Source organism: Astatotilapia calliptera, chromosome 10 (genome assembly GCF_900246225.1).
Source record: "Astatotilapia calliptera chromosome 10, fAstCal1.2, whole genome shotgun sequence".
NCBI lineage: Eukaryota > Metazoa > Chordata > Actinopteri > Cichliformes > Cichlidae > Astatotilapia > Astatotilapia calliptera.
The window spans coordinates 33,599,332-33,617,383 of NC_039311.1; the positions used below are offsets into that span (position 1 = coordinate 33,599,332).

At 41.8% G+C, this 18,052-nt stretch overlaps 1 protein-coding gene across 2 annotated transcripts; it reads left to right on the forward strand.

The window, feature by feature from the left end:
* Positions 1 to 9,094: 9,094 nt before the first annotated feature.
* On the forward strand, positions 9,095 to 15,438 carry LOC113031255 (gap junction Cx32.2 protein-like). Of its 2 annotated transcripts, none has more exons than XM_026183282.1 (2): positions 9,095 to 9,216; positions 14,091 to 15,438. In XM_026183282.1, the coding sequence occupies exon 2, from the start codon at positions 14,100 to 14,102 to the stop codon at positions 14,967 to 14,969; it is 870 nt and encodes a 289-aa protein (XP_026039067.1). In that variant the 5' UTR covers positions 9,095 to 9,216; positions 14,091 to 14,099; the 3' UTR covers positions 14,970 to 15,438. The 2 variants fall into 2 exon arrangements, with proteins under 2 accessions (XP_026039067.1, XP_026039066.1); XM_026183281.1 differs by lacking the exon at positions 9,095 to 9,216 and adding an exon at positions 12,964 to 13,377.
* The last annotated feature ends 2,614 nt before the right edge of the window (positions 15,439 to 18,052 follow it).

The following is an 18,052-nucleotide window of genomic DNA, read 5'->3' on the forward strand; positions in this document are numbered from 1 at the left end:
CTGTAGCCACCTCACATGCCTTCTGCTCAGAGGTAACTTGGAGTGACTGGACAGTTTCACTCACCTCCGAGCGTCGGGCAATGCGATGGCGACGCGAACGCCGTTTCCTTTTGGCCGTGGGCCCCGTTAACGTGGAAGGTGGAGCCTCCGGTGGCGTCACAGAGGCTGAGGAGGCGAGTGTTGGCGGGGCGGCAGGCGGGAGCTCCAGGCAACTCCGGGGGCTCCCAAGGGCTAGGCGTGTCCCGCGGAAAATCTCACCGTAGTGAGGAGCGAGCCATGGCTCCTCCCGTAGCTCTTCCTCCAGTTGCGCGCATGTGGCGCGCTGCCGCTCCTCGAGGTCGGAATCCGCGCCCCCCACAGCCACCTCGTGTTGCTCAGTGGAGGGCAGAACGGGCCGTGGCGGTGCGCGACAGCGGCGGGAACGCCGTTTCCTCTTAGGGGCGGCCGTGGGCATTGCCTGGCCTTCCGTGGCGACCGGCTCCTCGCCCTCAGACCACATCCGTGCCAGGCAGGAAGCAGGAGACGAGTAGCCCGATCGCGGCGGCGAGGGTGGGTGGTCGATCTGTGGTGGGACAGCTGACTAGAGCTCCTCCTCGGTGATAAGCCAGGGCTTCCAACGGAGCTCGTCCTCCCGATATGCCCGTAACACCTGCTGCCGCTCCTCTTCACCGAAGTCGCTGGCCTCTGGCATCTCCGTGCGCCACGTAGTGTAGACAGGCGGTGGCGAAGATGTAGAAGCCGATGAGAAGCGAACAGGCGGCGTAACGGTGGTGAGCCCCATGGTCCCAATCCTGACCGTTTCCGGTTCTTTCTGGGACAGCTGCCCGGGGCGGATGCCCACGGCGGACACAAGAAAGTCCCGGATGTGGGGGCGCAGCGTGCCGAATAGCCACGGGAGCCCGGACACCATCCGCTGAAGACGGACGGCTACGGTCTCCCGGTATTCGCCTCTAGGCAGCGTCGCCCATTCCTCACAGTGGTATTCCACCGTGTAGACCAAGTCTTCCTGGAGGTCCGCAGAGGGGTTGTGAGCTGCTGGGTCCAGTTCGTGGTCGCGTTCTTCTGTCATGGTCGCTGTGTGGCAGGCAGGATGAGGACCCAAAATGCAAACTCACGGACTCAGGGGATAAACTCAAAATGCAGCTTTATTGCTGACAGGTGACAAACAAAAGCAGTGATACCAAAGCAATACAAAACTAAACTACACTGGGAAAAGCTAATTGTAACATATACCAGAAGACACGGGGAGAACCACACACAGCATGAGGGAGAACGCGACGCCGAACAGAGGGAGACGCAGACAGAAATACACAGAGGGTTAACGAGGAAAGTGGGAACACACGGGGAACACAACTGACACAGATAACCATAATGAGAAAGGGCGGGGTGAACATAACACTGACGGGAGACGGGCAGAGTCAAACAGGAAGTACAGAGGTTCAGACAGGAGGAGAGAGAGCACGGGGAAAACACAGACATAACGGGCTGGGGAAACATGGAATAAAACATAAGGAGAGACGAGGGCTCACAGATACACAGAGGGGCACACAGGGGGTAAAAGCCACGAAGGGAAAACACTTAGGGAACAACACAACAGGGCAACTCAGGAAACATGGCCTAAATAGGGAACAAAATACAAACATACAAGAAAACTAAGAATACTGGGCCAACATGGCCCAGGACCATGACACCATGGTTGTTTCCTTATTAGATCGTTGGATAATGGCTTCATCTGTGGCCTATTAAATGCAGAATTCCAAAATTTAATTAAACAGAACACTGGTCAAAGAACATTATACCAAATCTTATTTTAATCTGTGTCACTATTCCAAAAAATGTTAACATTAACACATTAGGTGAAAAAAAAATGTATTCATTACAGCATGTGATTTGAGTCCTCAGAATAAGATAAGATAAGATAAGATAACCTTTATTAGTCCCACACGTGGGAAATTTGTTTTGTCACAGCAGGAAGTGGACAGTGCAAAAGTTATGAGGCAAAAGTTAGAATACAATAAGAATAAATACAGTACACAACTGTACAGAATAGAATAAAATAAAATACTATATACAGTAGAATAAAATAAAATAAATATACAATAAGATAAAAATAGAATACAAATACAAATACTATATACAACTGAGTAAAAATACAACGATGACAGAAAGGATTATTGCACTTAGTATTATTGCATATGTATGGATGTGTGTGCTTGATCAGTTAAAGTCTTTATTATGGAGTCTGACAGCAGTGGGGAGGAAAGACCTGCGAAATCTCTCCGTCCCACACCGTGGGTGCCGCAGTCTCCCACTGAAGGAGCTGCTCAGTGCTGTCACAGTCTGCTGCATGGGGTGGGAGATGTTGTCCATCAGGGATGACAGCTTAGCCGCCGTTCTCCTGTCACTCACCACCTCCACTGGGTCCAGAGGGCATCCTAGAACAGAGCTGGCCCTTCGGATCACCCTGTTCAGTCTCTTCCTGTCCCCAGCAGAGATGCTGCCGCCCCAGCAGACCACACCATAAAAGATAGCAGAAGCCACAACAGAGTCATAGAATTTCTTCAGGAGTGGGCCCTCCACTCCAAACGACCTGAGTCTCCGCAGCAGGTACAGCCTGCTCTGCCCTTTCCTGTAGAGGGCGTCTGAGTTATGAGTCCAGTCCAGTCTATTGTTCAGATGAACACCAAGGTACCTGTAGCTGTCCACAGCCTCAATGTCCATACCTTGGATGTTCAGTGGTTGCAGTGGAGAATGCTTGTGCCTGCGGAAGTCTACCACCAGTTCCTTGGTTTTACTGGCGTTGATCTGGAGGTAGTTCAGCTGGCACCAGTCCACAAAGTCTTGGGTCAGACCTCTGTACTCCTTGTCGTCCCCATCAGTGATGAGGCCGACTATTGCAGAGTCATCAGAGAACTTCTGCAGGAAGCACTGGGTGGAATTGTGGGAGAAGTCTGCAGTGTAGATGGTGAAGAGGAACGGAGCCAGAACCGTTCCCTGTGGGGCCCCCGTACTGCAGACGACCCTGTCCGACACACAGCCCTGAGTCCTCACATACTGTGGTCGGTCGGTGAGGTAGTCCAGGATCCAGGTAGTGAGGTGATGGTCCACTCCAGAGTTCACCAGCTTGTCCTTTACAACCAAGGGAAGAATGGTGTTGAAGGCACTGGAGAAATCAAAGAACATGATTCTCACAGTGCTTCCAGCGGTCTCCAGGTGAGCGAGGGAACGATGTAGGAGGTGAATGACGGCATCATTCGCTCCAATGCCAGGCTGGTAGGCAAACTGAAGTGGGTCCAGTGATGAGCTTATTAGGTGCCGAAGCTGAGCCAGGACCAACCGCTCCAGGGTCTTCATCAGGTGGGATGTCAGAGCCACCGGCCTGTAGCTGTTGAGGTCCTTGGTGCTCAAAAAGGTAATGCATTTCTGAAGTGAAATCTCCATGCAAAGAAGCAGAATACTGTCAAAGCATAGAGAGGTGTTCAACTATGAACTCCACACATACTTCTAATGCAGGTAAAACAAAAAAAAAAAAAAAAAAAAAAAACGCACCCATGGTAAATTGTGAAAATCCCAGGTGATTCCTGGCATAGAGTGACAAGCAGCATTTTGTTAAAATTATTATTTTCCCTAAAGTGTATACAGAAATTAATTTTTTTTCTTACCTGGGCCGTGGGCTCCAGAATGTTCTGAAGTCTTCTTCCTATTTGTCCTCCTTGCCTTTTGAAGACCTTTATTAGTTTGTCAGATAGCACATCTATCTGCAAGAGTAATATGGACTGCAGTGGCATGGTGGTAATGTGCTTAAACTCTGCATTTATCTAAAAAGAGAAGTTGTCACATAAAAATGCTGTCAAAATCTCAAATCTCACAAGGTTACATCCACACAAAGTTGTTATTTTTTGTCATATTACTATTTATTAGCTATGGGTCCCATGTTGCTGAGCAGTTCCATAGTTGCCCTTACTTCCATACCACCCAAAGCCTGTTTGCAACCACAGCAGTTGCCTCCTTCTGGCCATTTTGCAGTTCTGCCAAATGACCCAGAAACTACATCTATTATTTTCATATACACATCAAGGTCTTTCATTAATACTTAGTTAAATTAGTTAATTTGACCTTTCCAGAAAATTTACCTTACAGAATGTGAGATAACATATGCAAATCTTCACTAGTAAATAAAAGAATGTTATTAAAACCTTAACTGTAACACCTCTATGTAACAACGCTAGAGAATTGTTCTGAAGCAACACCAATCTGCCCTTCAGCAGGGATAAGCACCATATATCGATACAGAAAAAATAAATTTAACGTATTTATATTGTCATTATTTTTATCTCTTTAAGCCCTCCTCTCAGTCTCTCTATAAATCAGTTAAAATAATTTGTTGGGTTTTTGTGTGTCTTTAACATGTTATCAGTACATTACATTCACTGCCCCAGAACATGAAATAAAGCCCCACGTCATGCACTTCCTCTCCTAATGAGTACTGCATAGGTGTCATGCCCTAAATAAACCGACTTTAGTGAAGACACCCCCCCCCCCCCAACACACACAGAGCCCACCCCATGGCAAACTAGCTTATTTAACTGTTTAACTAAAACATTTTAGGTACAACCAGTTAACTAAATGGACACAAGTTTGTTAGTCTGTATTCACTGAGAAAAAACAAGCGAATGTGACTGGGCACGCACTGAAAAAAGGCTAATGCACAAAATATTGTCCCGCAGCTTAAGCTAGCATTATCGTTAGTTAACTTAAGGAATGACTTGTTTTTTCCATTATGTTGCTCAACAGCAATTCATGAGAAAAACTTCCCCATATAATGGATGTTCTCTTCGTTTCTGTCACGGTCCTGGGTTGGGTCGACCCAGTATTTTGAGTTTCTTATGTTTTGGTTTATTTTGCATTATGGAATAGTTATTCTCTGGTGATACTGTTTTGATTACAATTATATTCTGATTCTTTAGTTATCTGATGATGATGTTGATGATGATTATTTCTGGTTTAGGTTGCCTGTGCTTAGTCTTCTCTGCCCGTATGTCCCTCTGTTTGTCCATGACGTCATTATGCCTGTTTACGAGTCTGTCTCTGTCTGGCGTGTGCTTCCTGTTTTATTTTGTAGGTCTGTGCCCTTTGTCAGTGCGTTCAGCTTTGTGCTCTCCCTGTCTCGTCAGTGTAATCTACGTCAGCCGTGTCTCCCAGCTGTTTCCTCTTTGCTCCGTTCACCTCTTGTATTTAGTGTCTGTGTATTCCCCTACTCGGTGTCGCATCGTTAACGTCTGTTTACCCTCACTTCCTCCGTTTGCCAGCCAGCCTTCCTGCCTACTCATTCCGTTCTTCCAGTTTAGTTAGTGTTTTTCTGTTCTGCTTCTTACCAGCAATAAAGCTGTGTGTTTTGAATTACTTCCGCCTCAGTGAGTCCTGCATTTTGGGTCCTCTCTCCCTGCCTGCCCACACTCAGACATGACAGTTTCCTCTCAAACATGTAGTTTTCAGTTTACCTCGACAAAGTAAAGCTGAGCACCAAACGTAAACGAAGCGAAGACAAAAAATGGCGGACCGCCACAGTGAATGTGTGAGCAGTCACATTGGCAGCAGACATGTTTCAACAAACTAGTCATATCCCAGCCCTACATTAGCTTGTTTAATGGTTAAGACACTGCAGGTACCACCACTTACTACAGACACCGATGCAAGTTTGTAATAGTCTGTTAATTTAGACTGAAAGAATATACAAACAATATTAACTCACATTATATATGTTAATTACTAATTTGCTTATCGCATAATTTCGGTTACCATTAGCTAACTGGAGCCTAACATTGGCCTTTCATGGTTTTCGATAAACAGCCCACATACCTGTAAAATAACAACACCCCAGTAAAAGTCCACATACAGTGGGGCAAAAAAGTATTTAGTCAGCCACCGATTGTGCAAGTTCCCCCACTTAAAATGATGACAGAGGTCAGTAATTTGCACCAGAGGTACACTTCAACTGTGAGAGACAGAATGTGAAAGAAAAATCCATGAATCCACATGGTAGGATTTGTAAAGAATTTATTCGTAAATCAGGGTGGAAAATAAGTATTTGGTCAATAACAAAAATACAACTCAATACTTTGTAACATAACCTTTGTTGGCAATAACAGCGGTCAAAGGTTTACTATAGGTCTTTACCAGGTTTGCACACACAGTAGCTGGTATTTTGGCCCATTCCTCCATGCAGATCTTCTCGAGAGCAGTGATGTTTTGGGGCTGTCGCCGAGCAACACAGACTTTCAACTCCCGCCACAGATTTTCTATGGGGTTGAGGTCTGGAGACTGGCTAGGCCACTCCAGGACTTTCAAATGCTTCTTACGGAGCCACTCCTTTGTTGCCCGGGCGGTGTGTTTTGGATCATTGTCATGTTGGAAGAACCAGCCTCGTTTCATCTTCAAAGTTCTCACTGATGGAAGGAGGTTTTGGCTCAAAATCTCACGATACATGGCCCCATTCATTCTGTCCTTAACACGGATCAGTCGTCCTGTCCCCTTGGCAGAAAAACAGCCCCATAGCATGATGTTTCCACCCCCATGCTTCACAGTAGGTATGGTGTTCTTGGGATGCAACTCAGTATTCTTCTTCCTCCAAACACAACGAGTTGAGTTTATACCAAAAAGTTCTACTTTGGCTTCATCTGACCACATGATATTCTCCCAATCCTCTGCAGTATCATCCATGTGCTCTCTGGCAAATTTCAGACGGGCCTGGACATGCACTGGCTTCAGCAGCGGAACACGTCTGGCACTGCGGGATTTGATTCCCTGCCGTTGTAGTGTGTTACTGATGGTGACCTTTGTTACTTTGGTCCCAGCTCTCTGCAGGTCATTCACCAGGTCCCCCCGTGTGGTTCTGGGATCTTTGCTCACCGTTCTCATGATCATTTTGACCCCACGGGATGAGATCTTGCGTGGAGCCCCAGATCGAGGGAGATTATCAGTGGTCTTGTATGTCTTCCATTTTCTGATGATTGCTCCCACAGTTGATTTTTTCACACCAAGCTGCTTGCCTATTGTAGATTCACTCTTCCCAGTCTGGTGCAGGTCTACAATACTTTTCCTGGTGTCCTTCGAAAGCTCTTTGGTCTTGCCATGGCGGCGTTTGGAGTCTGACTGTTTGAGGCTGTGGACAGGTGTCTTTTATACAGATGATGAGTTCAAACAGGTGCCATTCATACAGGTAACGAGTGGGGGACAGAAAAGCTTCTTACAGAAGACGTTACAGGTCTGTGAGAGCCAGAGATTTTCCTTGTTTGAGGTGACCAAATACTTATTTTCCACCCTAATGTACGAATAAATTCTTTACAAATCCTACCATGTGGATTCATGGATTTTTTTTTCACATTCTGTCTCTCACAGTTGAAGTGTACCTCTGGTGCAAATTACTGACCTCTGTCATCATTTTAGGTGGGGGAACTTGGACAATCGGTGGCTGACTAAATACTTTTTTGCCCCACTGTATATAAAGGGTCTACACTCTTTCTCACTGGTGTGTTAGCTTTAAAATCGTATTTACCTTCAAGTGTAAAACTCCAGATGGTAGTAGATTTTCCAAAGCGAGAGACAAAAATGGCGGACAGTGCAGCCGATTTTTCCTTTCCAGGGGGCGGAGCTTGAGGATAAAACACGACTAACTTGTTTCTTTTCAACATGATTTGTACTAAAAGAATGAATATTCTTAAAGAATATGTGAAAATTAAAAGAAAAATATGTTTAGATGTGAAATTTAAATTAGTCATGGTGGATATATGAAGTAATTCTATGCAAATTCAACAACCACCCTATTGCATTTTTTTCAGTGTGGGTCGCAGTGGTGGAAAATAGAGTTGTCTGGCTTTAATACCTTCTCCTCTCTTGGTAGTGGATCATTTGTCTCCTTGGGTCACTTCTTCTATGGTGAGTTAGATTGCTTCACTTCCTTGAAACATTTTTTCAGACTTCAGGGTGATGAATCATCAGATTACTCCCTGGTAAGAAGCGCCCACCCACACTCACTAGCAAAATGAGACATGTGTTGAATTGGAAGCAAGAATTTCAGCATTTTCCTACTAGTGGGGTTAGTGAGCTAGTTGGTGCTAATTTAATAGGGACATACTGTACTTTACTACACCATAAACATATTAACACTCACAGTGTAAGTGACTTTGAAAGTTTTTAGTGGGTGTTAAGGTTCAAAATATTGGGGATGGAGACAAGAGAAAAAACCACAATAACAACACTGGTCCGGCCGGGTTGAGTCAAACGATGATTTAATGATCACACACGTGGGAGATGGACACTGTATGCAGACAGCCTCAAAATCTCAAAATGGTGGAGCATTGCTCAAACTTTTATAACCTCTGGTGCCTCCACCTTATCATAAAAAGCCTAAACATTCACATGCTCTCTCTCACACAGCGCCTAAGCTACGACCTTGGCTCCCTGTTTATCTGCTCCTGCTGAAATGGGGCAGAAAACTCCAGCACACTCTGTTCTCTTCTACTCAGACAAATTAGACAATAACCTTCTGCGAACAGTATTTCTTATAACTCAGCAATATAATGCATCATAAAACAATATCATTCATTCACAACAAGTCAGCAATTTAATGTAATGCAAATCAGTTTAACTAATGCAATAGTTATCAGCTTCTTCTAATTCAGGAGAATAATGCAAACTAAAACTACATAATAATTCACAATCTTTAATTAGGGGTATAACATGGCATAAAATAATATCATAATTTTACATGGGGCACCTGATTTAAAATTTATAATTTAATGCAAACCGAGAGACATCCCAATTACATCTCACTTAGGACACATGATTCAAAGTCTCTTTTGTGCCAACAAATATCTCAGCATGTTTCTTTTTCAAGTACCCAACTATACCCCAAATCTACAATGTGGACATTGGGAAATTATGATTTAGAGTGTGAGTTGATAGAAAAATGGTGTTGTTTTATAATTATCAGCGCTTCCTTTATAGAAACTGATTGAATGGGAGGTGATGAAATTTGTCATGAGATTCATGATGCTGTGATCAGCAGTTTGTACATGTCTGCTTAAGTCAGACCAAACCCACAGGCCTCAGACAGGAAGTAGTGTCTTCCTGGTCAGTTAAGTTTGATTTTCATCTGCCTCCACTCTGGTTCTTGGATGAGCTCATGGCAGAGATCTCTTAATATCTGAATTATAGGTGAGTACATTTTTTGTTCCCACATCCTTGACTTAAAACACCTGTTCATTACTGTAAAATAATGTTGAATTAAACTTTTCAGTTTCTTTAAGACAAATAGGTCTCAGTTCCTGTTTAACATCTTTGCACATTTTTGATGACGCAGATCTATTCAGAGACTTGCTACATCCCTATTTAATGCACTGTTTTCAAAGCTGTAGTTTTGGGTAATGGACCTGTTAAACTTTAAACTTAATCAAAAATTAAAGTAAAAGATTCTTTTCTGTCTCAATTCTGTATCATCCAAACAAGTCATAATACCTACCGGACCCACTCTGAGTCTTATTCTGAGTTTTCTTTTTCTAACTGTAACCAAATGTTTTCTAATGCACCACTTCTTGGGTTTCTTTCTACAATAATTTAAAGTCTCTTCTTATGAAGTAAAGTTTATTGAAATAGCGTGAGTAATTTAAAGAAATACATTCATTTCTCATATAATTTCAATTGAAAAAGTACAGGGTCTCTACAGTAGCCTTTAATGCTTGGATGAGAAGCGGTAACCAAAACGTTTGTTTGGACTAGTGCTTGCATTATATTCATATATTTCTTTTCTCTTTTTTTTAAACATAAAATTAACAAGTCACATTAGATAGTAACAGATATTAATAAAATATTAGATAAAGAATTCATTAATTTCAATGTTTTTTTCTTTATATTTACAATACAGCAAAAAATACAGTATAATTACTGACACAGTACACTGCACTTGCTCCCAATTTTGTTCCATTACATTTCTCGTGTCTGTGTTTACCAGATTATATGTGCAACTTATTTTCCCCATTCAACAGTAGCAGACTTTATGCTTTGATTAGATTTTTTTTAATGACAATTATATTTATATAGTACTATATTACATCAAAACTGTATGTCGTTAGCACAGAAAATAAAGAAACACAAAAAGTAAGTTTACAATCCCGTAAGGCAGTGAAAAACATCAGAATGAAACAAAAACAGAACAGAACAAAAAAACGTAAATAAAAAGGTTTTTGAATGTCCACAATCCCTGAATGGTAAATGGCCTGTATTTGTATAGCACTTCACTTAGTCCCTAAGGACCCCAAAGCGTTTTACACTACATTCAGTCATCCACCCATTCACACGCACATTCACACACTGGTGATGTCAGCTACATTGTAGCCACAGACACCCTGGGGTGCACTGACAGAGGCGAAGCTGCCGGACACTGGCACCACCGGGCCCTCTTGACCACCACCAGTAGGCAACGGGTGAAGTGTCTTGCCCAAGGACACAACAACCGAGACTGTTGGAGCCGGGGCTCGAACCGGCAACTTTCTGATTACAAGACGAACTGCCAACTCTTGAGCCACGATCGCCCGAAAACAACTTGGAAGCATACTTTTTTCTGATTCTGGTAGCAGTTCAAAGATCTCAAGCTTATTAGTTTGTGAAGAGATTTTAGATCATCAGAGAAAAGTGAGGACAAACAACTATCCGTCATATTCATAAGAATGGTGGAATATAGAGTTATTCTTTATGACAGCACCAAGTCGGAGCATGTAAATGTTAAACAGTAATGGACCAAGGACAGACCCTTGAGGAACCCCTGAATAAAGTTTTATTTTTTCAAATCTAAAACTGATGACTGAAAAATAAACACTTCCACCCTTTGGATACGATGTGAGCCAATCACCACATAGAACCACTAGAAACCACGTAGAATCACTAGTGATCAATCTTTGCTCACTAGTGATTCTATGTGGTTTTTCTTGAAGTGGTGTGGTTACCTCACATATAAAGGAGGCAGGGAAAATGTCTGACTTTAGGAAGATGTTAAACTTCTTTTAGATCTTCAGATTATTATCAGTAGTATTAAAAGCAGTAGTAGTATTAATAGTTTATCAGGGATTAATCGATTATCAGTGAATAAAATAAAAGCAGAATTAGACTGGTTATTGTTTACCAGTTGGGAGATGTAGGATTGTCTGGCTGATTTGTTTTTCAGTGTTACAGCAGTAGATTTTTTTATAGACTATAAAATTGGTTTGTAAATTGTGGATTGCATTTATTAATAGATTTTTACAGGAGTGATGTGGTCAATAGTTTGATAAATTGCATGAAAGTTGTCCATCATTTAATCACATAATAACAGGACAAGTAATGTGCAATTTGAAAAAGGTTCACTATTTTCTTTCAAACAGCCATATCACAGTCTAACAGGAGGATATAAGATAAGATAAAACTTTATTAATCCCTCGGGTGGGTTCCTCTGGGAAATTCAGATATATAGTGCTTGTTATGGGTGGGATGGGGGGTTCATGAGGAGCAGCCCCAAAAGCAGACTTGGGAGAGAAAACGAAGTATAACAAAAGGCGAGCTCTTTATTTAAGGCTGATATCCAAGCAGAAAAACAAGGCAAGGCAAACTGAGGCAAAAGACTGAACTGAAACCTAAACTGGGATCAACTAAAGCTAAACATGTAAACTATGACATGAACATGAACATGGCCTGAACAGGATCATGCAAAACTATGACATGAGGTAAGCAAACAAGAGCATGACCATGATGTCATGATCCTGGGTCATTTGATCCACCGTTTTGAATTTTAATGTATTTTGACGTTTATGGTTTATTTTTAAGTTCTTCAGGTTATCTAAGTTCATTTCTATTATGCTTGGGTTGCCGTTATAGTTTGTTTTTTCTGAGATTCCCCTCGTGTCTTCACCCCTGTGATTATGTCTCAAGTCTGACAAGACAAATTACACAGAGGAGAAGAAAAGTCTAATAACTAAGGAGACATAGTAAACAAAGTAAAGTAAAATTTAGTAAAAATATAGTAAGACAGCAGGAATAACGTCAACACTTTATAATGTCAAAAACTTTATGTTAAAACGAGTGACTTATGACAAGGAAATCACAAAGGAAATACAGTGGTCTCTCGCTATATCGCGGTTCGCCCGCCTAGCTGTTTCGTGGATTCTTTTTGTGTGCAATTTTGCATGCTTTTTTTTGTACAGCACATTGTGTGCTGCGTCCTGATCGGCTGTACACCAAGCTAAGCACTAAGCTTGTCAAATTTACATAAATCTTCGATCGCTAGCAGTGTGACTCTGAAGTTCTGTACTGTATGTTTGTAGGTTTTCTCTCCAAGAAACACATCAATGTCGATGAAACTCTACTCCCATGTTCAGATCCTGAAAACAGGGTTTGATATTTGATTTCATTCTATAATACTAGACATATTGTTGTATGAAGGTTTGAACTTTGACAGTGTATAAAATAAAAGAGAAAAGTGTTAAAATGTTCATGCGTGTTTGAAAAAAGTGTATAAAGTGTGTAGTGAGGGGTTTTGCAGCCTTAAAACATATATAATAATTGTAAAAACAAAAGCTGGCTACTTTGTGGATTTCATTGCGGGTCATTTTTGGAACATAAGTCCCGCGATAAAAATGAGGGATCACTCTAATAAAAGTTTATGATGATCATAATTTTTCTGAACATCACAAAAATATATTTCATAACTTGTTAATAATCAATTATCATATGACCACAAAATATGATCACTAATAATATGCCAATAGCATCGGGTGATGACTATAGGTGTTAAGACTGAAATTAAAACGATGGAACAATAATTCATAATGCTGTGCTGTTGCCATTTTAAGGAAAAAAAAATTTTTTTAGACCAAAATGTCTTTTTAAACAGCTGTTTTTGTGTGGTTGTGTGTTTGTAAGAAAATCTGTTGTCACGGTTCTGGGTCAGTATTGACCCAGCATTCTGAGTTCTGGTCTATTTCTGAATGAACGTTTTGTTTCTCTGGTGTTTTGTTGATGATGATGATTATTATTGTTTGAGTTCTATGTGTTATATTCGGTATGCCTGCTTATGAGTCTACGTCTGTGTCTCTGTCTGTCGTGTGCTTCCTGTTTTATTTTGTAGGTCTGTGTCCCATGTCAGTGCGTTCAGCTTTGTGCTCTCCCTGTATCATCAGTGTAATCAGCGTCAGCCGTGTCTCCCAGCTGTTTCCTCTTCGCTCCGTTCACCTCTTGTATTTAGTGTCTGTGTCTTCCCCTACTCGGTGTCGCGTCGTTAACGTCTGTTCATCCTCTTACCTCCTCCATGCTGTGTGTTTGTCATGTTCCGGTTCTCCAGCACCACTGTTTGTAAGTTTTTGTTCAGTTTTGTGAGTCATAGTTTATAGTCATAGCTCATGGTTTTGAAGTCTAAGGTGTTGTCATTTAGACCCAGAGTGGCTGCTGTGTGAAGATGCACCTGATTCTCAGAGTCAGGTGCATGCTGAGCATGCTGAGTTAGACATTGTGTAAGCCTTTGTAAGTTGATTCAGATTCTTTTTGAATGAAACTTTATTAGGTATTGTTTGTCTAAAAAAGAAACATTTGCTTAAAATGACCACAGCATACCATTATTATTATTGAGTCATTTAAATTTCCATCTCACTATATATACACACACACACACACACACACACACACACACACACACATACATATACATATACATATATATATATATATATATATATATATATATATATATCAAATCACTTTTATTGTCACATCACATGTGCAGGCACATTGGTACAGCACATGTGAGTGAAATTCTTGTGTGCGAGCTTCACAGGCAACAGAGTTGTGCATATGTATGTATGTGTGTATGTATATATATATACACATACACACACACACACACACACACACAGAGAAAAAGAGAAACAAAGTAGAAGAACATATTGCAAATTGGTCTGAGTAGAGTGTGTGTGAGTGTGATGAGGGATAGTCAGACCATGGCTCAGACTGGTGGGTGGGATAGTGATTTAAGTGTACTAACTGTGTTTTTCCTCCATATATCAAATTAGTTTTCAGCCATGGGAGACTGGTCTTACCTGCTGACACTGCTACACAAGGTCCAATCTCATTCAACTATAGTGGGCAAGATCTGGATGAGCGTCCTCTTCCTGTTCCGGATCTTTGTCCTAGGTGCTGCTGCAGACAATGTTTGGGCAGATGAAGTGTCAGAGTTCTACTGTGACACTCAGGAACCAGGATGTGAACATGCTTGCTACAACTGGAAGTTTCCAATATCCTTTGTACATTACTGGGTCCTGCAGATCACCTTTGTGTCAACTCCTACCCTTGTCTTTCTGGGATATGCTGTACACATAATTCATAAAGAGAAAAAAATGATGGAACAGCTGCAGGATGGTGTTGATGGAATTAAATTAAAGAAACGTAAATATACGGATGATCGTGGAAAGGTGAAGTTAAAAGGGACACTCTTTTGCACGTATGTGACACAGCTCTTTTTAAAGATCTTCCTGGAAGTTGGATTTAGTGTGAGCCAGTTTTTTATCTTTGGTTCTCCATTCATTCACTTAAAGTTCCACTGTAAAATGTCTCCTTGCGCCGAAATGGCTGGTGCCCAGTGTATGGTCTCCCGTCCCACAGAGAAAACGATCTTTATCTTTTTTATGCTTGCAGTTTCAGGCATTTCAGTACTCCTGAATATAATGGAGATCATTTACTTGTGCTGTACAAGGAGAAGAGATAACAGGAAACCGTTTTTATGTGAACAGTATGAACTCAGTTCACAGTATCAGCCATTCAGTGGAGCTGGCCAAAACACAAATCGCCCTCATGGAGGAGTTCCATTGTTCACTCCGCCAGCTCGTGCTAAGACGGGACTCAGCGCTAATGAGAACCACAGTGATTCCATCGTTAAAGAGAAGGATACCTGACAGAAAGGATCTCTGAGTAATTATACATAATCATTTGACAGAATCTGCTCTTATTGAACTTTTTGTAACTAACTTTAAACATAAGAGCCTTGTATGATGATTAGCAATATGAATTATTTCTGTTATGCATTGTTCAGAAATCTGTTTTTTTAATCCACTTTAAAAATATTTAACAATCATTAATAAAAAACTGATTATCATTCCACACTCTTCTTTGTACATTGACACTGGGCAGGATAGCCTATATTCTTGAAAGAAGGAAAAAGAATGTGGCTTAATTGCACAAGGCTGCTGATGTTCACTCCTCAGAGTTCCAACTCGAAATAAGTTCCCGGCTGACTCTATATCCCTTTATACCCTTCCCTCTTTTCAAACTTGTATTAACCCTATCTGTGTAAACTCTTTTTAAGATTCCCTGCATATTTCAATTTAAACATCGTAAAATCTATTGTTTTTAATATGTAACACTTTTAACTGTATTTGTTTTGTGTAAAATATTTTTTGGTGTAAATAAAATGTTTTTAATATTGTACCATATTATAAGCCTTTTTGAATAGAGTGATGTTGATGGGTTAGGAAGAAAGAAAATGGGGGCTCTGTTGCTGAAGGAAACTGGGCACCAATGCACGGGCCATCCTTGCTCCTGACTCAAGGACCCATGTCCCATACTTGCTGCCCTGGGAAAACATGTTTCTTTCACATCCTGAGTCTGAAGTACAGGGAGAGAGGGAAAGAGAGAGAGAGAGGGTTGAGTTTGGGGTCTAGGGTCATCCCAGCAAAGGGTTAGGAGAAGGTAAGATGGGTTAGGGGGAGAGGGACTGAGCCTGCCACCTCTGTGAGGTAGGAAACGCACGGGCCATCCCTCCCGAAGGAAACCCACCCTGCTGGATGTCCCGATTACGGGAAAGCCTCCACCTTTTCCCATATCGGACAACGGTCCAATCACCTGAGGCCATCCGGTCCTCAGTTTTAAGTCAGTGTGTGTGCTTGTCCTTTTGTGTTGTGTTTTATACTGTTGTCGTTTCTGTGTTTTGGGTTCGCCTTTGGTATCTAAATAATTATAACTCCAATGTGAGTTTTTATGAGGCGAGAAATCAATATATAAATTGAAAAAGAAAAAAAAATCAATTTTAAAAAGGAAAAAAAAAATGAAAGAAAAATTAAAACAAGTTTTTATTAATTAATCAATTAGATCAAAAAAATGGTGTGCCGTACGCGCAACGTTTCGACCCTATACGGGTCTTCCTCAGGCGCTTGGCACACAAAAAGCTATATAAATGAGGCTGCAATGCACAAGGCTGTGGCTATTGATGTTCACTCCTCAGAGTCCAGAGTCGAAATGAGCTCCAAGCTGACTCCACCTTCCCTTTATACCCTCCCCTCTGTGTGTGGTTTTTTTTAGTTTTTTAAACCAAATCTTTCCAATTGTGTTGTATTGAAGCCCATATTATCCTGTGTATATAAACCATTTTTAAGGGTTAGGAGAGGGTAAGGTGGGGGCCCGATTGGGTCCCAATGCACAGGCCATCCTTGCTCCCGGCTCAAGGAACCATGTCCCCGATTTGGTGCCCTGAAAAGGGATTGTTTTAGCATCCTGAGCATGAGGCCTCCAGATGGGGAGGGAGGGGAGGAGGGAGGGAGGGAGGGAGAGCGAGAGAAAAGGGTGAGGGAGAGGGAGAAAGGGGGGGGGGGGGGGGGAAGAGGGTTTTTGGGGGCAAGGGTCAAACCAATATAGGGTTCAAGGTGGTTAGGGTCAGGGTTGGGGGAAAGAAAGGGGTCCCAGGCAGAAGTCTGGGTCCCCTGGTGCACGCTCACTCGACTGGGGTAGGCACTGATGCCCCCGGATCAAAAAATTGCCCATCATTGGGTAGTAGTGGCCATTAATTGTTCTATTGAGCCCGTCGCGACGTTTCGGCGTTACTTCGCCTTCATCAGGCTGGGCTCAATGAGGGTAGGGACTGGTTAGGGTTAGGGGGTTAGGATTTGTGCCCCTTGGTGTAGTATAATATTAACTGTACCCAGCATAAGATCATAGCTAAAAACGATTAGCATAGCATTAACTAGATATCAGCTCCCTGCTTTTTTCCTTCCTTTCCAGCCAAATTAGGTCAATTTATCCCTATATCCTTTGAGGACAGTTGCTATCCGTCCCTTGGTGTAGTATAATATTAACTGTACCCAGCATAAGATGTCAAAAATCCATATCAATGCTATATCAAAGTATTTAGTTTCAATGGCCTGCTATGTATACATATAGTCATATATATAAAAGTAAAATCCCACGTTCCTCAGAAATAGCCTCCTGGCTCTGTTTCATTTTGCACTTTTGTTTCTTGTCATTAATGTAGCTTTAATTGTATCCTAGCCAATTATGGCATTAATGATTTAAAATGTTCATAATGACCGGGATTAAATTTATTTTAGTGACACTGAAGTATGTGCCCAGGATCTATTTATTGATTTAGTTTTACACCCGCCAAGTATGGTATCAACTCTCCTTTAGGTACGTATAAAAAAGGTGGTTAAGGTTAGGAGAGATAAGGTGGAAGGCCGGCCGCCCTCGGCGAAAGAAGAAAAGAGGGGAGAAGGTTAGGGTTAGGGCTCAAATAAGTACCAGTAAGGGGTTCAATGAGGTTAGGGTTAGGATGAATTACAGGGTGGGATGTTAGACCAGTGTGTGTAAGGCTTAAGGTTAAGGTTAGTATAATATTAACTGTACCCAGCATAAGATGTCAAAAATCAATGCCATATTAAAGTATTTAGTTTCAATGGCCTGCTATGCATACATATAGTTATATATATATAAGTAAAATCTCACGTTCCTCCGAAGCAGCCTCCCGGCTCTGTTACATTTTTGTATTTTTGTTTCTTTGTTTCCATTCATTAGTGTAGCTTTACACCGGTCAGGTATAGCGTTAATAATTTAAAATATTCATAATAACTGGGATTAAGTTAAAATAAGTCCAAAAAAGAGGTGAGAAAAAGAGAGAGAGAGAGAGAGAGAGAGAGAGAGAGAGAGAGGAGAGAGAGGAGAAGGAAGAGTCAGGAGGGGTCCGCCAGTCTGGCAGAGTTCCCTCCCCGCC